Source organism: Fundulus heteroclitus, unplaced genomic scaffold (assembly GCF_011125445.2).
Source record: "Fundulus heteroclitus isolate FHET01 unplaced genomic scaffold, MU-UCD_Fhet_4.1 scaffold_350, whole genome shotgun sequence".
In the NCBI taxonomy this organism is placed as follows: Eukaryota; Metazoa; Chordata; class Actinopteri; order Cyprinodontiformes; family Fundulidae; genus Fundulus; species Fundulus heteroclitus.
Genome location: NW_023396760.1, coordinates 35,403 through 57,295, shown reverse-complemented (window position 1 = coordinate 57,295; position 21,893 = coordinate 35,403). Strand labels below are relative to the sequence as shown.

Below are 21,893 nucleotides of genomic sequence, written 5' to 3'. Positions count from 1 at the left end.
TAAAGCATTACTAATGCTTTATTTGTCCCCTTATTTAAGATCAGATAACATTAGCTAATGCTGCATTTGCTAATGTTATCTTATTTTAAATAACACTTTTTAATAGGATATATGTACTGGGTTCTTTCAAGGTCTTAATTACATTTTCTGTGTGGACTCCAGTAACATACGATAGATAATATCTACTTTGAAAGTTAACATGAAGTGCTGCTGAAGATGACCACTCTGATCTACCTGGATGTTTTCTGGAGGACTGAAACGCCTCAGTCAGTGACGTCAGTCTGTGGGTCTGGTCTGTCGGGGCAATGAGAGAAGTTCGTCTCCTCTCTTCTGTTTCTGTCGCTCGCCGTTTTCTTGCTCATAGTTTTTCACATGCTTAGATAAATTTGTTGTGTTTCCACTGAATTTAACCGGCTTTTTACAAAACATAAAACTTGATTTCATTTACGGTATTAAAATAGAGCCAAACGGCGTTACTTTCCCTCTTCATGTTTAACCGCTGCTGTGGTTTCTCTCTCTCTCTGAGTTTGACCAGCAGCAGCGCGGTTGTTTGTGTGTTGAGTGGAGATAGAGCTTAGTGGGCGGGCCAGGCTGAGCCTGCGTGCTGATTGGCTGGCGCCGCTGAGCCATGTACGAGAGGAGAGGGGGAGCAGCAACATGCCATATGACAGACTGCTGCTGCAGTTAGCGCGCGCTGACTGACACACTGACTGATCATTTTAATGGTCAGTCAGTGTCAGTTTTGACATCTAACATCTGAGACCTTGAACAGAGCAATATGCTGCAAGTGCTATCACAGTTCACAGACAAACACACACACACACACACACACACGAATACACTAAAATTACATTAACTTATTTTGACGTACTGCAACTGCAGTGTAATTTCCTCTGTATGTTTTCTTTATTTATGTTCTATTCTTGTAAAGCCCTTTGAATTGTCATGTTACAGAAATGTGCAACAAATAAACTTGCCTTTCCTCACACTGAAAAATCTCTAACAGTAAATTTGAGAACATTTATTCAATGTGTAGCAAATATAAAGTACTATTCAGATTATGAATGTTTACAATTCAGCCTTTTTGTTAAAAGAAACGATCAAAGTAACTTCTGCGTCTCAATAAAATTTATTGTATCTGAGACCCTTATGTTTCCCCAGTAAGTTAACAACTGTACACATAAAAATAGCACACTTTTTCAGTTTGAAAAAGTGACAATGAAACTGAAACTTTTTCAGTTTCATTGTCCAACCCCTGTAAATGCCGCAGCGTTTGCGTTAAATGCATTCAGAGGAAAATTACATCAGTAAAGTTTAAGGGTTGACATGAACAATGCAGCTGGTCTTGATGTCTCTGAAGGAGGCACAGTCAAAGTCGACCAGTAAAGTCTTTTCTCCGCTCTTGTAGGGAACAGTGCTCATTTTGACATGTAATTTCTTGTTTGGCATCAGATCTGGAAGTCTGTAGGAAACACAAACACACCCTGAAAGTCAAGTATCTCACATGGTAAAGGACTGTTTTGTCTAAAGAATGTAAACTTTTAAACATCCGCCTTGCAGTTAAATCAGGATACATAGACTCACCTGGCTATTTCCTCCCATTTAAACAAGCCCGTTCCAGAGAGAGTCAGAGTGCAGTCTCTCAGGATCTCGTTGACTGGATTTGTGAAAGCCACTTCGACAGTCATTTCCTGGTTCACTCTGACTTCGTCAGAAACCTGAAGCAAAGATGAAATAAAAATGTTACCCAAGTAAAAAAAAAAACTTTTAAAGGATTTTCTTCCTTAAATTTTTTTCCTTAAAAATTCCCAGATTTTTAAGGAAAATCTGGGAATTCCATATTTCTAAATGAACATGAAGAGGAGAGAGTTCTTGATAAATGGACTAAGAAGTTTGAAAAAATAAAGGTAAAAGGTGATTTAAAATCAACAGTCTTACACTGATGGTCATTGGGGGGTCTTTCAGCACCACACTTTAATTTTCCAGGTATATGTTATCTTCATTCTGCAAGTCTGTGATCAAGGCTGAAAAATTCATGCTCTCACAGTGTACCATGTGTTTATTGTAGGTCGAGTATTGGACATGGATTGGGATGATCAAATCTGAAGGGCAACAAAAAAAGAGAGTCAGATTAAAAGTCATTGTGAAACCCTTGATAGTTTTAAAATTTCTACGCAAAGGAAAGAAAAATCACGAGTGGAAGAATCACCTTTCCCAGGGAGCAGTTCCTTCTCGACAACCTGATTCTGGATGTTCGCTACTGGTTTGCCAGTGTACCTCATGGTCTGGACATTAATGTTGATAAACAGCTTCCTGGCAGCGATGCTGTCACTGTTCAGCACCAGCTTCAATTTCACATCCTGACCATTCACAGGTGTGGACTCCTGCATTCCTACATAATCAGACAAAGGACTATCATATTAGGTTTATCAACCTTTCCATGACAAACGTTATCTGCGTTCTAACAAACCACTGTCCAGGAAAGATGTAACTTAATCAAAAATGCTAGATCTTTGAATTAAAATTAAGACAACAGATCAAGAAAATGTGTTACTTATATACCCTGGGATCTACCCATACAATGCAACTTTGTCCCTGGGAAATTTTATTTCCTACCTAGGATTTAGCATGGGTGGTGAGGACAGCACAGGGGGTTTTGGGATTCTGTCTACAGGACCTCGAGATAGTCTATACTGCACTGGTCCAGAAAAGGGCCAGACGTATGGCTACAGATCCCACCCGCCTGGGCAATGCATTGGTTGTCCCCCCATCAGGGAAATGATTCAGGAACATTAAATAAAAAATTAGCAGACTTCAAAACAGCTTCTTTCCTAAAGCTGTAAGCTTTATTTATTTATTTATTTTGCCTCATTTTTCTTTTCCGTTGTTCTGTATGAGCTACAGATTTATGTGTATAATCTGTTTATTGTCATCAACCACAGCCCTTCAGTGTCAAGAGCAAAGATTCCTATCCTGCAAATGCAGACTAGAAGTCTGAAGGTTTATACAACTAAAGTTACACATTTGATAATAAGTAACCCTACAATAAGCACATTTCCTGACCAACCCCATATGCATTAAGGAATAATTAAATAAATTGGCAAATAAATACTTGAAGTAATGTGTGTGTGTGTGTGTGTGCGCGTGTGTGTGTGTGTGTGTGCAGGGTGGGGGGTCAGGAAGGGGGGTCCGGAAGGGGTTCACATAGGGGTGAGAGGTCTCATAAAAAGGGGAGGGGGTCAGGAAGGAAGGAAGTGGGACAGGTGTTACAGGTGTCATAAAATGAGGAGGGGGGTCAGGAAGTGAGGGATGGGTGAGAATTCAGGAGGGGGGTTCCGGAAGGGGGCGGGACTTCCGTGGGGGGGGGGGGGTGACAGGTGTCATAAATCATAAGGTCATAAATTAACTTTTGACACAAGGTGGATACTATTAGTGTGTGACATGTTTCATGATTTGGCGCTATATAAATAAATTGAATTGAATTGAATTGAATTATTCATATTAGTGTGACTGTTCACAATTCAGCCTTTTTTGTTAAAAGAAAGAATCATATTCACTTCTGCTTGTCAATAAGAGTTATTGTAAGAGATACCCTTATGTTTCTCCACTAAATTAATAATTGTACACATAGAAATAGTACATTGTGTGTGTGTGCATATATATATATATATATATATATATATATATATATATATATATATATATATATATATAAACACACGTATTCAGATATTTACAAATTCTTCTTCATGATTTTATGATTTTCCCCATAAAAATCCAAGTTATAAAAGTAGAAAACGTATAAAGTTAGTAAGAAAAATAAAATATACAAAAATAATCCCTTGTCCATACTGCCATTTAACAGAATACCCCTTGTTACAATGATTTCTGAAGCCTTCAGCAGATATAAATGCCGCAGCGTTTGCGTTAAATGCATTCAGAGGAAAAGTACATCAGAAGAGTTCAAGGTTTGACATGAACAATGCAGCTGGTCTTTATGTCTCTGAAGGAGGCACAGTCAAAGTCGACCAGTAAAGTCTTTTTTCCGCTCTTGTAGGGAACAATGTTCAATTTGACAAGTAATGTTTTGTTTGGCATCAGATCTGGAAGTCTGTAGGAAACACAAACACACACTGAAAATCAGGTATCTTACATGGTAAAGGACTGTTTTGTCCACAAAGCCAGAGAAGCTGCATCAAAGAATGTAAACTTTTAAACATCCGCCTTGCAGTTAAATCAGGACACATAGACTCACCTGGCTATTTCCTCCCATTTAAACAAGCCCGTTCCAGAGAGAGTCAGAGTGCAATTTCTCAGGATCTCGTTGACTGGATTTGTGAAAGCCACTTCGACAGTCATTTCCTGTTTCACTCTTACTTCGTCAGAAACCTGAAGCAAAGATGAAATTAAAAATGTTATCCAAGATAAAATGGAATAACTTTTAAAGGATTTTCTTTTAAGGAAAACTTGAAGAAATTGCTCAAGTGGAGAGAGTTCTTGATAAATGGACTAAGAAGTTTGAAAAAATAAAGGTAAAAGGTGATTTAAAATCAACAGTCTTACTCTGATAGTCATTGGCGGGTCTTTCAGCACAACACATTTGCTTCCCAGGTATATGTTATCTTCATTCTGCAGGTCTGTGATCAAGGCTGAAAAATTCATGCTCTCACAGTGTACCATGCGTTTATTGTAGGTCGAGTATGGGACAAGGATTGGGATGATCAAATCTGAAGGGCAACAAAAAAAAAGAGAGTCAGATTAAAAGTCATTGTGAAACCCTTAATAGTTTTAAAACTTCTACACGAAGGAAAGAAAAATCACGAGTGGAAGAATCACCTTTCCCAGGGAGCAGTTCCTTCTCGACAACCTGATTCTGGATGTTCGCTACTGGTTTGCCAGTGTACCTCATGGCCTGGACATTAATGTTGATAAACAGCTTCCTGGCAGCGATGCTGTCACTGTTCAGCACCAGCTTCAAGTTCACATCCTGACCATTCACAGGTGTGGACTCCTGCATTCCAACATAATCAGACAAAGGACTATCATATTAGGTTTATCAACTTTTCCATGACAAACGTTATCTGCGTTCTAACAAACCACTGTTCAGGAAAGATGATAACTTAATCGAAAATGCTAGATCTTTGAATTAGAATTAAGACAACAGATCAAGAAACGGCAGATATGTTGTTATGATAAAGGAAGGACACATGAAAAACATTGTATACTGAAATACGTTGCTTAAACAACATATTTCATAAATGTATGCTCTTTAACAGACAGACATGTGGCAAGTGAATGAGAATGGTGGTTTGGTGTTCCAGAGTCTCTAGATTTTATCTTAATTATATTTGCTGTGACATCTCTCTGTTTCTAACACATAAGCACATTTAAAACACATTCTCTCTTGCTGCACCTAACTAAACACGAGGAACTTTCACATGGTTTGCTTTTCTCAGTGTTGTAAAAGGTCGCTAGCTAAGTCTAGCTTTAGCTTTACTATGGCTTTGTCCCCTATCATTCCATCAGCTTCTCCGTCTCTGTCTAAGTCTCCCCCTCTCTCCTGCTCTCTGTGTCTGATGTTTGGTTATTCCTCGGTCTCCCTTAGTGATAAGAGTGCATGTAATCAATGTAGTGTTTTTATAGCTTTGGAGGCGAGGCTGTCAGAATAGAAGACCCGGCTCCCTGCTGTTGAAAAAACAGCAGAGAGCCGCTCCTTAGCTAGTGTGCAGCCACAGAGATTAGCTTCACGTAGCGGTCCTCCAGCAGCACCCGAGCAGCCGGATAACTAGGTGGCTGGGTGACAATACGCAGGAAGCAGAGCTCTAGATTCCAGCCCCAAGTTCACTACTAGATCCGTCTGTGCTTCTAACAGATTTCCCCCACTCAGTGTTACGCCCGCTTAGAAGCCGACTCTGGTAATTGGCAGCTCCATAGTCAGAAACCTGGGATTTAGAGACACCAGGGACCATAATAAAATGCTATATTGAACTTTTTGGGGGAAATCTGGTCTGATCCAGAGAGATGGCATACATCCCACTTTTGATGGTGCAGATTTATTAGTTCCCTAAAATGTTGACAACCCAGGGTCCAGACCAAGAAACAAAGCCGTAGTTTAACACACCTCTCTGCAGCTTCACACTAAGCTTAGTTCTGCTGGAGGTTCTCCTCCCTGTTAAAGGGGAGTTTTCCTCTCCGCTGTCGCTTCATGCATGCTTAGTATGAGGGATTGCTGCAAAACCATCGACAATGCAGACGACTGTCCACTGTGGCTCTACGATGTTTCATGAGGAGTGAATGGTGCTTGTCAAGACTCAATGCAATCTACTACATTTCCTTAGATAGGAAACGTTTTGACCAATTTGTATGATTTGTTTGAATTCAACTTCATAAAGTGCCTTTAGATTACCTGTGTTGTGAATTGACTCTATCTAAGTAAAATTTAATTGAAAATGTAATAATGGCAAAGTGCCTTGCCATTATCCCAACATGACAAAACAAAAATATAAATTAAAATGACCATTACAGTTAGGACAATAGATATTTATGACCAATCTGTATAATCTGACCCAATCTGTATAATATGATTGAATTTGACTTTTTAAAGTGCCTTGAGATTACATGTTTCATAAATTGGCGCTATATAAATAAAATTGAATTGAATTGAATTGAATTAAATTGAATTGAACTGAATTGAACTGGACTGTGCAAACGTTTTAAACTCTTAATCAATAATTTTCAAGACTCACTGAAGATATTTTTCTTTCATTTCCAATTTACAACCTGAGGATGTTGGCATATTTTGTCATTGTGTCATAAGTGTGAGCTTAAAAAACAGCAGACTGGAAAATTAAATGGACTATTACAGAAGTTCCAAACGCGCAGCTCTTCTGCCTGTCCCGTGCTGCTCGAAGCGACTTGACTAGGTTTAATTAAGTAATTATCACATAAACTTTGACAATTAAAAGATTTCTTAAGAAAAAGTACCATACCTTCACTCTTTTCCTGTGGAGTTGCATCTAGAACCTGCCAGCCATCATATCTGCCATCATCTGCCAGATCTGGTCGCCTCATCCATCCCTCTACCCAGACGTGGAAGTTCCTTTAAATACAACCCAGCATAGAAGCTGATAACCACTTCATGGGCCCAAAACAGTCGTTGAAGAAGGTGATACAGATTCTACCGAACTGTAACACCTCTATATTTTCACTCTAAATAATGTTTAATAATCTAGCCCTGGAGATTTCTATAAAATAGAAGAAAGAGCTGTACAATTAGACCCAAATGTTCAAAAACAACACCACTACACGTGGCTCTTGGTTGGTTTTAAGTTTAATACTTATGTTATACTATATATATGTTACGCTGCATAGGTTATGTAATGGCCTAAATGTTTCAGAACAATAAACAACTAAAACTCTAAAAAAATAAAAAAAAATAAAGAATATTCATATGGGCAAACAATACATTTATACCTTGCAACCCCACCACTGTTGGTGCAATAGTTTTGTCTCTAACGCCTGCAAACAGATGCAGCAGCACCATCTGAGAAGCAGAGGAGCTGTATCTATAAAGCACAAATAACTGACCCCCAGTAGGCATTTATTTAAAACAAAAGACAGGTCACACATTTTATTTACTTCCATTTCCCAGTTAGCTAAAGTAGCCAATTCTTAAACAGATTTGAGCAGGACTTCAGTCTATATACATATGCAAAGAAGAATATTTAGGATTTTACCAGATGCTGTCACGGGTAGCTTTGTCTTTAATTCCATATTCATCATAGTAGTTGTCTATGATTAAGTTCTGGTTGGTGTCATGTGCAGACTGGAAGTTGGTGACCACACGGCAGGGGATTCCCAGCAGGCGCATCACTGAAACCAAATAAAAAAAAAACTAGTCTTGTTGCTCTGCACTATGTATACTTTAGTGTTATAGTTGTATTTAGTGTTTATGTGAACATTTTCTTAATTTTAGTATCATCTTTAAACAAGTAAATAAAAGATCAGTTTACAAATGAAACAATATTTTTTGTTCTTTCTTTCTTTCTTTCTTTCTTGTATGACAACCATTGCGTGTTTTATTCACTCTTTTAGTGCCCTCTAGTGGCCAAACAATTATCATTTGAATTAAATAAAAATAGATTTCAGTGCTGTTAGTTTTAAGAATAATAATCATCTTAATTTGTCGTTGTAACATACATTCCAGAGAAAGTCACCCTCTACGTTTAATCCATCCCCCAGGGAGCAGAGGGCTGCCTGGGGAGCATTCTGGAGCTAAGGGTCTTGCTCAGGGACCCAGAGTGGCAGTCTGTGGGATTCAAAGCCGGAAACTTGCAGCATCTCCAGGATCCAAGCACCTCTTGCCACCAATTTTATGTAAAAGCCATTTGAAGCATTATGTCCTGATGAGCTGAGTGAATCTCCATCAATGCAGAGTCAGCAATGCAGTAGCATGAGATTAAGTAACTATCAACTAGTAGACGCAGAAAGATTGAAAATGGCAAGAAACAAAACCCCCACACTCACCCCCACTTTCCAAAAAAAGCTAACAACCAACTCGTATTAACCATGTTTACATAATAATAACAAGTGTCTTTTGATTTGTCGTGATGCTGAAAAACACCCTTCACTATATCCTGCTTCACTGCCACTGAGAACAGAGCAGCCTCCAACAACACAGATGCCTGCCCATAGCTTTATATCTTAAATTTTATGTACACACCCGCCCTAAAAAACAGATTTACCCACACACATTTACTGTTAAAGTTGTTGAAGGAATAAATAATGAACCTCACCTGAACACATAACACCGGCAAACACCCAGCACTGTCCGTACTTGACCCTGCTGCAGAGGGAGGCATACCACTGTTTGAGGATGGCATAGCTGCCACTCCAGTGAGTTGGTGGTTTACCATATCTATAATCATTTGACCAATTTCCCTCTAGGACATCATTGTTAATCTAAAGAAAAAAAGAGTTTCAGAAACATCGTAAAATTGACATTTTAGCCATGGAGTAAAGGAAGGAAGAAATAATACAGCAAGAATCAGCCATTATCAGTCAGGGTTTGAACCAGAACACAATATTTGTCAATCATGGCAGTTGCAGGGGATGTTGCTCTGTCATTTACATGGGGGACTGAAGGTAATAAACTAAAATGTACATCTTTACAATCAATTAAATTCATACAAAAAACTCATAAAGCTAGCAAGACTACTGATAAAGTAGGGGATACATTCAGACTTCTGAAAGAAAGGTTTACTTTAGCTAACAATGTATAGTGTAGAAAAAATAAAATAAATATATATTTAATCATATGATTAACATAAACAAGTGAATAAGATGAATTTTCTGGTCTTAATCTGTTGCCTATTATCTTATTTCGCGTGTAACCACAAATATTGGGTTGAGGGTAGAGGTGGGGTCGGGACATAGTCTTGTCTCTGTTTATTAGGACCAAATGTTCTAATTCTGAAGCCAACATTTTAGATCTTTGGATTTTTTAATCTTAGTTCATACAAAATTTTATACACAACATAAACATTTTAAGAAAGGGCCTATTTCTCTCAATCTGCTGAGTTCTCTCTCTAATCTGCATTGCTTGTTGTCATTTCAGCTTTTAACTTTTTGTTTTCTTTCATTTTTTCTTCATAGTAGGTACACCTGGTCTGGCGTTCTGTTAGCTGTGACATCATCAGGGGAGGCAGATCATCCACTATTACCATCTAACATAGAAAGTACTCCTGGGTCAATGTGATCTTCTGTGCTTTCTGTGTCTCTGCTCTGTCTTCTCTAAGCCCCAGTGGGTCGAGGCAGATGAGCGTTCACACTGAGCCTGGTTCTGGTTCTGCTGGACATTTCTGGACTGCAGTAAATCACTTCCTGCTTGGAAAGTCGTTTATAACTCTCATATAACAAGACATGATGCACAAGTTGCAAAGAAAGCAAATACTTTGGCTTTATTTAATAAACAGATAAATATTTACTTATGTCACACGCCAGGTCCAACAAAGGAATTGCCAGCGGTGAACAAATCATAAACTGGATATTATACCAACAAAATGTATGTCCAACTTTTATATATGTGTTTTTTCTCTCACAGTCAAAGCAATTTCTTATTCCCTTTTCTTGGTGTCCAGTCAGTTTTACACTAATCAAAAATAAAATAAAAAATTATCTGGTCTGCAAATGTGGCCATCAGCGCATCTTCAAATCATAGCAGGAAAAGTCGTCCTTCTCCTTTTACAAAAATAATTAGCTAGCTGTCCATCTCAATAAGCACTTTGGCTTTCTGAAGGTTGTGGTCAACGGCTCCTTCTAAGAACTGAACCCAAGTCAGTTCTGACTCCCCACACACGTGGCTGGATCTGCAGACAAGGAGCAAAAAAAAAAAAAAAAAAAGGCAACATTTACCACAAACAAATCAACTGAATGTCAGATTAAATGAAACCAAACATTGAACTGAAAATACGATTCTAATCAACCAGCGTAGATGTGGCTACCGTATTTTGGACCATAAGGCGCATTAAATATTCTTCCCAAGTGTATAATATCACTCCTTCATGTCCACAGCTCTCTATCCATCTCTGCTGAGAGGACAGAGTAGTTGGACTACACTGCCCTGTTTCTAACATAAATAAGGCCAAAATAAGTTTAAGTTTTATATTGAATTAACTTACTAGGTTTATTGTTGCTAGCACGTACTCCAGGCTGCCTTACATGAATGCACTTCTAGTTTACATATTACAGTCAGGCAGTCTTGTAGACAGCTCAGGGGTCCGATAACAGTGTACCGTAATGCTCAGAATATCCATTGAGCGTAAGTCGTACTTACACGTTTTAACTGATTTTTGAGCACATTGTGTCACATAAAATCAGGCAGTAAGCACAACAGTGATCATATATAAGGCGCACCATCAATTGTTGAGAAGATTTAGGATTTTAAGTGCACTTTATAATCCAAACAAATACGGTGGTTGGGACCTGGAGGGTTTAGTCAAGGCAAAGCTAGGCAGGTTTACTTGTGTAGTGCATTTCAGTAACAAGACAATTCAAAGTGCTGTGAATAAACAGAACAAAGAAAACATTACAGGAGAAAGTACAGTGCAGTGGAATAGTGGCAGCAGATCTAGATATAAGACAAAATGGACTACAAACTTCAACATTAGTGGAGCACAGGAACTAAATGTTGGTTCTCCGTGTTCGGTTCTGGTTCTAGGTATGCGGACTAGGCTTAGTGGTCTGGAGGGTTGATACACTGATAACAAGTCATCATTTGAAAACTTTTTCTTACATTTACACTGGTTAACTTTATTCAAAACTAAAATGTTTTGTGATCTGAAACATCAAAATGCAAATAAAGAAGAAATCTGTAAGGGGGGAAACCTTTCGTTAGCAATATAAATACCATAGCCAGGAGGTATAATTACTCAACACCTCCCTGCAGCAGAATAAACACCCAACACCAGTCCCATTATCAACCCATCAGGGGGTGTGTTACTTCCCTGTTACACACCCTGTGTTCTGTAAATTACAGCTGCATCATCCGTTGGCTCATGGACAAAAACTATTCTCACTGATTTCCTACGACGAGTAATTTAACAAAAGCCTGAAAACAGGTCATTGGTTCTAACTAGAGCTACACAACATAAGGAATCATAATTGTTGTAAGACTACAGTAATATTCAATTAATTACAATATGAATTTCTAAGAAGCCTGTTTGAGAGATAAAAAGTATCTTTTGGGGGAAAAAAAACTTTTCTGTATGAAAAATCTTACTTTTTTATTGGTCTGATGCAATATTCTAATCTTAAATGTGGTGTTTTTATTAGCTGGATGTAGAAAAATTCATAATTAACAGAAATAAAGGCTTTAAAACGTCATCAATCTGTGTTAATCTATATAATCTGTTTCCCTTTGTGAATTGTGTTACTGAAATAAATGAATTTTTCAATAATCTAATTTCTTGAAAACGACTGTATATGCGTGCCATATAATGCGATCATACAAGACTGCTTGGACACAAATATTTGGAGGGACATTTCCACCACAACTGGTAAGAGTGGGAAGGATGTTGCATAATGGTAAAATGTGGGTTAATGGTAATCAATATGCCCATTTAAATTTCCTGCAAGTATTGCAATTACCCATTTTCTTGAAACGCTGCTGCAGATTATTCTCACCTGATAATTTCCAAAAATCTCTTCAAAAGTGCTGCCAGTTTAGACACCTACAGAGAAAAAGAAAATGTTTAATGTTCTTTAAAATAAAAATAACCCAAAGTCAAATTAGTGCTCTTTTGTGTTAACGCCTTAAATACCAACAATGGCGATTTCCAAGCTTTTTATCATTATTTAGATTTAATAGGAATTCTTAATACTTGGTTTAATCTTAATTAGATATGTGCAGGGGCGTTGTGAGACATTTAGGTTGCCCGTGTAAATGTTGTACTTGTTTGATGCAAACCCCTAAAAACATCATAAATGTTTGACTTTACAGAGGAAACTGACCCGTATGACCACCACCATTTCCTGAGAACAATTCATTAGGAAAAAGGTTTATCAAAACCAGAAATCTTAAAAGTCGACAGAACATATTTTAGATTACCAGACTTCAACACTGTTGCTCAGAGCCACTGTTTCTTGAATTAGGACAGATTTAACACGCTTAAAGTGGGATTATTTCTTAAGCCTTTGTTGCTTTTGCATTTATTTATTTCATTTGTTCACAGTTTACTGTCGCTTCAGAAGTAAATAATTGCATAGGAAAATATGCTTGGCAAAATTTTTCTGTTGTCTGCAGCAGTAAAATCCTCCAAAGTTTGTTTCCGTTTGTCTCCCTGTCAGCTGCTCTGAGGGCACCAAGCAGCGCCCCTCAACTTTTAAGCAACGGAGGAAAAACGTTGAAAAAAAAAAATTAAATAAAGTTCCAACTACAGCGCAAACAAAGTCCAAAAGGCACAGAAGCATGTTTGTTAATTACGCCTAAAAAACATCAACTACGTCAAAATGAAATGACGTTAATTCATATACGTGTTAACTTCAACAGCCCTAGTGGCAAAGTTTTTTTCAGCGTTAACGTTACCAAGCCGTTTTCCATTAATTAACTAATGGCACTGCTATGCACAGTGCATGATAAACTTAAACTTTGTGGTTTTTATCCCGCTGTGAAAGGTGCTATATAAATAAAGTTTACTTGTCACACGGCCTTACATCATCTATCCGTTGCTGTCAAATAACTCCCCTGAAAGACCACCACTCACTCCTGCTAAATATCTCCACGTAATCCCGCTACTTAATTAGCCTGAGCTAAATGCTAGTTAGCAAACGTACATGTGGTAGTTTCTGTGGGCGTCACGTCACGTGCAAATATGACTAAAAAGCACGACTTATTTGGTGCAAACATTAACTCACCATGTGGCAGCTAGCCCCCTGAAATTTACTCACCAAATGGAAAATTTACTCACATTTGGCACAAAAATGTTTGATGGTAGAAGAATAGAATATTTGTTTTTTTTCCCTTCGCATAACCTGCTACAATCTAAAAGCAGTCTAAAAGTCAACAGAAGTAATCTAAACAATTAGCTTTGAAATAACTTTCAGATTAGCAACACTTTCCTACAGCCGGCCGTTTCTGAGCAGAAACGACGCGGGGGGTTTTCTTACGTTGTTTTCCACTCCACTGTAGTCCATGGGTGGGTAGAGACAGAGGGCCAGATCGTCAACACTAAGAAGGAAAACATCAGCGTTCAGAGAGCCATCTTCATGGGAGTGAACAGCTTAAAAAACAGTTGCAGTCATAATGAGGAAAGTTAACATTTAAAACAACAAAGAGTCCAAAAAAGTTGCAGCTGCAGGCATCTCCATCTTCGATTTTAAACGACAGGAGTCTATTCAGTCAAGACAAATACATCATCAGTAACCTTTTGTTTTAGTTTGGTTTGGTTGCGTTTCCTTTTTTCCATTCATCGGCTAAAATACAGCAGAAACAACAACGTTGCCCGTTCACCTGGGGCTGAGTTCCCTGCTGATGTCTGCCAGATCGTCCAGCTGGGCAACGTTCTGAGGTCCAGCGACGTCCCCGTTGGCTTTGACGGCTGCCGTGAGTTTCCTCATACACGCTGCGGCCGCTTTCATTAAGCCCCGACACGGACTGATCACCTGCCGGTCCCTCTCCGACCAGTACGTGTCCTGGTTGCCTCGACGGTTGTCTTCGTCCTGGTCGTCGTCCAGTACGTCGTTGAACGGATCCTGGGCTTCAGATAACGCCTGCGCGTTCGTTAAAGTGCACAAGGCAATAGGAGTTACTGACTTTAAGCAACAAATCCAGTGTCCTGTATATAAAACACGGGTGGTGCTACAGCCCAATGGAGATAAGAAGCTACGATTCGCTGGTTCTATACCTAAACAGCTCAACGTACTGAATGATTCTGGAAAATAATCTAATTGCGATTTTCTATCTTAATATTGCAATTTAATGCAATTTTTTTTTCAGTTTATTATGTCTTTTTGAAAACATATACAAACAAAAAATCAATTTGTTTCCTCGCTGTGCAGATTAGTTGCCAAAAGACCCACAGCATCTAAACTCGGAGCAGAAATTATTACGTTCTGCCTACAATATATTTCAACCAAAATTGCAATTTTGACTTTTCTCTGCGTTAACCACAAGCAACAAAAATGGCCTCTAAATAAAGATGTTTGTAAACAAGGACTATTTAAAACAAGAACTTTTAATGATTCTATTAATCAGAATATTATTCAAGAGAACAGCTTTTAATTGATTTAGACATCAATCCTTGTTGAACATAAAGTGCAACCAACAAACAAGTCTATGTATTAAACTGATTGACCAGGACTTAATGCTGTGGTGAGATTCCTGAAAGTTTCTGGTAAAACAGTATGATTATATAAACTCTAAAACAAGTAATACAATTAGATTATCTCACTGCTACAACTGTTTTCCCTTCCATGTGGAGGTAAACCCTCTTTAAACGTTTTACCGACACCTAAAGGACGCGTCTAATTCCCTAATTGTTACATTTCACTTCATTTTCACTTTATTTTATTTTTTTTAGTAAATTATCCAACATAGCCAAAAATTGCAGACCTCTGTGATTTGGAAATTGCGTTTTTTTAAAGTTGCGATTAAATTGAAAATGCCCTAAAACGTACACAGTGAATGTGCAGCTGAATGACGATAAAGTCTGTCTAATGGCCGCTATATACATTTGTTCTCGCTCCCGCTGCGAATGACGGCATTTTGTTTTCTCAGACCCGTCTCAGGGGCTGAGAAAACAAATTAATTTATTTCCAGTGGTTGGACAGGATTTAGATGGCCGTGTTTAGGTCGAAAAAGCGGAGACGTCTCAGGCGTCTGTCGAACTCAACACTGTAGTCGTGCCGTCCCACTACGTCTCATCTTGCATGAACAGACAGAGCCAAAATTAATGTATTTCATGTTCTCGCAACTGCAACAACAAAGTTCTCTGTTCTCATGGCGCATGAAGCAAGCTTAAGTCTAAACAGGAACGACGCAGCAAGAAAAGACCACATAAAATACGAGGCTGTCTTTGTGATGAGGACAAAAAAATCAAGTTTCAGAAAGTGTGCAAGTGCTCACCTGTTCCATTTCCTCAATGGCATCTTTGACGACTCCAGTCTGGGAGGACAGAACCACCAGCAGAGCTCCCTTATTTTCTGTGAAAGAAACATTTTTGTTCCACAATTAACTTGGCAAAATCTTACAGAACTTTTTAATGTCGGTGTCAGAAAAACAGGCGGCTGATCCGGGCAGATTTAATGCAAGATAAACCCAATCTCAACGTTTAGTGGACGAACTTGCAGCGGGTGGGGAGGCCATCGGAAAGCATTAATGGATCACAGCTGCCCTCGCTGACAGACATTCACATCTGCAGGCTCCAAAAGAAAGCCAGCGTTATCGCAACATTCTTTTCTCTGCACTACCATCCAGAAAAAGGTCCAGGCCTTTAAAGGGGACCTGTGATGTAAAATCCACTTTTTTATCCATTGAATAAGTTTTAACGTGTCTTTGAAGTCTCTAGGAGTTCAGAAGATTTGAATATAGTCTGTCCAGGTGCTGGAGAGAGATCTTTATATTCCGTTTGGATCATATTTCTCATCGGTTGTTCACCATACCATGACCATTATTTTCCCACTACCTAATGAGAGCTGCTAAACTGCTGTCTTGTGTGAAACAATGACGATAAATCCAACTCTTTTCTATTAAACCGAATATTACAATAAGAATTTTTTTGTTTACCTTGCCTTTAATTACCTATATTTACAGATGCATAGACAAAATAAAACCTTAAAAGGCCCACAGGCACATTATTTGACTTTTTTGTTTTTTTTAAATGTATACGTCAGTAGCTCACTCTGGTTGCATACAAAGTTTTTTATGAAAGATTATCACATCCTGATGGCATATTGGTTGTTATTTTGGTGTTCTATGCTTTGTCTTTCCTCGATTTGTTAATAAATAAAGCCTTTCGTCTTTCTTTATGATTGTAGTGGAAGTACGTGCTGTGCATGTGCAGCAGGGGTTAAAACAAGGAAGCAGCTAACGGCTATTAGCATCTCTAGGCGAAACAACGAACAATAGTCCACAAAAAGGACAATCGAAGCATTATCAGGATGGAGGCTTGGCGTATATAACCTTATTTTAACATGATCATATGGTTCTTGGTCTTTGTTTAAAGCATTTAATGTGGCTATATACCTTTAACCTCACTAATGCCACATGATTATGTCAATGCAAACAAAATTATAACATTTTTGTGGCATCTAGCATTTGTATTTTAGCGGGGTTTAAGACAATTATCTTACCCTCATAGTAAAATATCACTACCTGCAACCTAGAGCCACTTTGCAGTTAGAAAAATGCAAATATTATTGCTGGTTCTCCAAATAATAACTTTAAAAAACGTCCACAGTGCCGAGTGGAAGCTGGTCAACATTTTACAGCAGCTATGGGATTCGTTTATTTTAGCTTACCTTTTGGTAACTGAGCAAATTGATCACAGGCGGACCACACTCCTCCAGTCGATGTAAGCTGCTCCTGGGTCAGACTGAATGACAACAGAGAGAACAGATGAGGAGGACTATATGTATTACTCCTTCTGTAGATGGCTTTCAGCATGGGACAACTTGATCCTATTTGTAATGACATTAAATAATGTTTTACTTAACTGCGTTTGGTAATCTCACCCAGAAAGACCGACAAACAAACCTCCGAGCATTCCTTGTGGTTCTAATGTCACAGACTGTTTCTGGAGTAGAGCATATAAAGCTCTGTCTGTATCCTGTCCTAATACTCTCCCCATGCTGTGCCCCAACCTCGTCGTGCACATCTGAATTTATCTTCCGCGTTCACACACACCTATACATACCACATCCAAGCATTTGCACAACACCACTGATACCGACACCTGCACTCCATTATCATTTTTGTTAATTCTATGCTTTAGCGGCAGCATGGTCTCCTGTATTTGTTATGGCCCCAAGCCAGACATAACACTAGGTTTAGGTCTATAATCCTGGATTGTTACTGTGTTGTTTGTGGATGTATTCAGACGGCTGCATTTAGAGATAAGATTACCAGACCCCCTTCTGAGCAGCCCATGTCAGTGATCAAACTATAAGCTGACTCTACACTTACAGTTCTTATGTTGATCAGCTTTGAGAGAGTTGATCACTGAGTTTTTACTGCTTGAAGCAATTTTGATCTAATGTATCAGTGTTTGCATTTTGAGTACCGTTTTATTAAGCTGTGCTGTTTTCCTCCTCTTTTTTCTCTACTATTTTCCACACACACACACACACCCCTCTCCCCTTGTTTTATGACCCTTTGCACTGCTTTGTAATTTCCCCAACAGCGGTGGTGTGACAGTGGCGTGTGCACCTTCCCAGTGGTGAGCCGAGTATGACCTCCAGAAGCTGTGCAACTCCCTCCAGGACCTCCACGGTGGCGTCTCTGACCTGTCGCCGCAGAGTCACCCCTGAGAAACAGAGAGGACTTTAAATACTCCGTCTATCACAACTTCTACTGAAGACACAAATACTGATCCATCTCTATCCGCTGTCGTTCGCAACCCAGATCCGCCTCATTTTGAAGATCAGACTACATACAGTTTAAGAGTCACCTTGGCTTTTGGGTAGCCAGTAATACACAGTAGACAGCGTCAGGATGCTCTTTAACATGGACTCTGACAACTTTTCTCCATCCTGCAACACATGCAAGTATGTTTAGGATATTATACAAAGTTTGTGTGCCAGTTCAAGTCAGAAGAAACAACAGAAATTTCTAAAACCGTTTGGTTATGCACTGCAAAAGCTAAACTAAAAATAAGTCAAATTTTCTTGAAATTAGTGTGTTTGTCCTTGATTTGAGCAGGTAAATAAGATGATCTGCCAATGCAATTAGTATTTTGACCCCTAAAATAAGATAACTAGATATTCTGCCCTCTAAATAAGATGATGATGAGTTGTTCCTGTTTTAAGTGCAAAAATCTCATTTCATTGGCGCGTCATCTTATTTATGAGCTCAAATCAAGGACAAATACACTAATATCAAGAAAAGTTTTCCTTTTTTTCCCTTTTGTTTTTGCAGTGTGGCATGACCTGATGTAATGATTTCTCTGTAAATTGGGATTTTCTTTGAGAGCCCTAAATGAATCAGACTTTTAAGCAGAATTATGTGTAAGGAATGTGACTATTCATAATTAGAATAACAAACTGACTTGTAAAGATGGCAGAGGGGGTCTTGAGAAGGCCAGGGTGAGTTTAGTTGCTTCCTGGGACACTGCCTTCACTACCTGGTCTAAAGACAAAGAAGGAAATGTTTTCAGTTTACTAGATATGAGATGATGTTTGCCTGTTAAAGTAAATTAATGCTGTTTTGTAAAGAGTAATGACATGTATAAGGAAGGGGTTGACGTGAAGGAGACATTGAATTTAAACATAAGCTCATGCAAAATGAAATGTTGTAGATGACCACAGTGAAAAATAAACGATAAAGCTGTATTCAACATTGCTTTTGCATATTATTAGCGTTACTATAATCTTATGATGCAAAAAATAAATAAATGAAAATGAGGAAGGCAAGCAAAAAGATGGGAGGCTTTGTTAAGATAACTCAACTCAAAGTGTCCCAGAAGTTGGAGAGGTTAAATGCTCCATCTGATTCATTTGATTCTCCGTCTAAAAAGAAAATAGAGAGAAAAACCTTTAGTTGAATTGTAGTATCAAAAAATAGTGAAACCAAACAACTTTTTTAATATTATGAATTGTTTTTACCTCTTAAGAAAATGTGTCAGTGACAACCATCATATCAAACAGCAGCGGAGACAGTCCCGCTTATACCAATAAAATTAATGTTTGTGACATTTTACAGAATCACCGAATCTACAACAACGAAACTTGGCGGCAACTAATTTTAGTAAATACTTTTGACCTGTTCAGATTAAAAGTATGTTTGGATTATTAGAAGCTGCATATAAATCGTCCATCCCCGCTGCTCATTAACCCTAACAAGTTAAACTGGAGGCCACTAAAGTTCCTTCTTAGCCTGACTCGACCAGCAAAGAAACACAAAACTCAAATCTCTTACCTGAACAGAAAAAAAAAACTTTCAATATAACGAGTGACAATGTTTGTGCTTCTAGTATTTACTGGTCTGATTGGATCAATGGAATTTAACTCTCTGGGTAAAAAGAAAAGACGAAGCGCCAATAAAACCGATTTTCTTTAGGAGCTCCACCGCTAGCCGGATGTTAGCATGCGGCGGCTCTTATTTTTTATTTTATTGTTTTCAATACCGCGCCAAAAACAACCATATTTACCTCTGACTCGGTCTCTGATGCACTGGATGGAGTTCAGTATGTTTCGCAAAGACACCGACAGACTTCCATCACAGTTTTCAACACTCATGACCCCGAAACGAGACAACTGCTCCTAGCAAAACAACGATACCGTAGGTGTTGTGGAACCAAAGGGCGGAACGTTGATCCGGGGAAGATAATAAGTGAAACAACAGCTGTTACACCATTTCCTGCCCCCCAATCCAGGAGCTCTGGTCGTTTATAATAAATATAAAAAAAATACATTTTAAAAGAAATACCAAAAGATCAGCCACTCAACTTCAACCACTCTATTAAAGTGCTGCAGGGCCACTGCATCTAAAACCAGGAAAAAGGAAAGACAATCAATAAACACTTATACAATCACTTGTGTGCAATTATTTCTGAAATGTGCAAATATGCTTCCTTAAAGTGCTGCATGCTTATCTAAAAGTGCTAAATATGCAAGTTAAAGTGCTCAAGTGAAATGTTAAAGGTGTTAATTCTTAGATGTAACAAATGGCCGTTTGTTACAATTATGAATGTAAAAAAAAAAAAAAAAAAAATGAAACAGGGTTGATCCTCACCATTTACTGAAGCCCTGGCAGATATCTTAGCTGGGCTATGACATCATCCTCAGGAAAATTTGACTCTCAGCTGTACACAAAATAAATAAGAATTGCCACCAAGAGATATACACTACTGCTCAAAAGTTACTTTTTGTGGTTAATTAAAAAACATATCCCCCCCCCCCCCCCAATCCCCCCCAAGAAAACTCAAATCAAATGAGTTGCAAAATAAATAGAAAATATAGTTAAGACATTGACAAGGTTGAAAATTATTATTTTTACTAGAAATAATATTTATTTTTCCTTCAAACTTTGCCTTCAAAGAGGAACCCTTCATTTGCAGCAACTACAGCCTTGCAGATTTATGAGTCATTTAATATTATTTTAATTACATAAAATAGCGTTTTTTTTTTAAAGAACATAAGGACATTTGTAAGTGACCCCAAACTTTTGAATGGTTGTGTATATATATAAATGTTTGAACATTCTCATGTGGTACCTGTTACCAGTAGTAACCTTTCTATGGTACACCATTTTCACATATACAATTAACCCATATAAAAAGCCTAAACATATTTTTAAAAAAGAGACTTAGATCTTTGCTTGTATGGTTTTATTTGGTAAATTATGATTGGGCGTTGTAATTTACTGCCTTTGCTATTATTACACTCAATTGAAATTACCAACTGTAACCACCAGGTGGAATTACCAACTGGAAATTATAGCCCATAATTTGAATCAGAATTACCTTCGTTGGTCATGATTGTGTGCACAATCAAGAAATTTGAATGTGGTTACAACGCTCACAGCATTAGTTGTAAATTGATAACCAGAAGTATGCACACATGTGTATAACAATAATTGAACTTTATTGATCTCACAATGGAAAAATTGTGAGAAATTGTACTATCACAAAGGAGTTTGTGATAGTGCATTATGTTTATTTTGTTCCATGGCAGAGTAAAGTCACTAATCAGGCCGTGAGGTGTTCATTGTGTCAGTCTGAGAGGGAAGAAACTACTTTTGGCTGTTTTTTGTAAATACACCTGTGTAGCACTGACCTGAGGGTAAAAGTCTAAACAGTTAGTGTGCAGGATGCGTGGGCTCTGCGGACGTTAACTGACCCTGGGCCTGCCAGGAGGCCTAGTGTCAGGAAATGGTGTTTTCAAGGATAACACTTCAGTGTTTTAAGAAATCTGAGTTAGAATCACAATTATACTTTAATGAGCTGTTGGTGGTGATTCATTTAAATATTTATTCGATATAGGAGTAATAATTTGTTAAATTAGGTTATATAGTGTGATACAGAAACATTGTAGCTGTAACTGTGAAACACTTTTAATAGAGCACATTTAAGACATTCACAGGAGTTGCAGACATGTAATAATGATATTTAGTCATAATCTTTTAAATTAGGGGAGTTTAAAACACTAATCTATGAGCATTTTGGATGCGGTGACATATA

The 21,893-nt window shown here is 38.2% G+C and overlaps 2 protein-coding genes across 2 annotated transcripts; both read right to left on the bottom strand.

Annotated features, from left to right (window-relative positions):
- Nucleotides 1-1,113: 1,113 nt before the first annotated feature.
- On the bottom strand, nt 1,114-9,097 carry LOC110367460 (protein-glutamine gamma-glutamyltransferase 5). Its single transcript, XM_036130363.1, has 9 exons — nt 9,074-9,097; nt 8,796-8,961; nt 7,737-7,872; nt 6,990-7,099; nt 6,781-6,823; nt 4,837-5,039; nt 4,564-4,727; nt 1,585-1,718; nt 1,114-1,462 (listed from the first exon to the last, which is right to left on the bottom strand). Exons 1-9 carry the CDS (start codon nt 9,095-9,097, stop codon nt 1,315-1,317), a joined length of 1,128 nt encoding a protein of 375 aa, XP_035986256.1. The 3' UTR covers nt 1,114-1,314.
- Nucleotides 9,098-9,933: 836 nt separating this feature from the next.
- ccndbp1 (cyclin D-type binding-protein 1) lies at nt 9,934-20,024 on the bottom strand. The gene is made up of 11 exons (XM_012857168.3): nt 19,863-20,024; nt 19,162-19,221; nt 18,762-18,841; nt 18,165-18,246; nt 17,924-18,020; nt 17,017-17,090; nt 15,623-15,699; nt 14,009-14,268; nt 13,666-13,726; nt 12,184-12,230; nt 9,934-10,367 (listed from the first exon to the last, which is right to left on the bottom strand). Exons 1-11 carry the CDS (start codon nt 19,948-19,950, stop codon nt 10,259-10,261), a joined length of 1,035 nt encoding a protein of 344 aa, XP_012712622.2. The 5' UTR covers nt 19,951-20,024; the 3' UTR covers nt 9,934-10,258.
- Between the last annotated feature and the right edge of the window lie 1,869 nt (nt 20,025-21,893).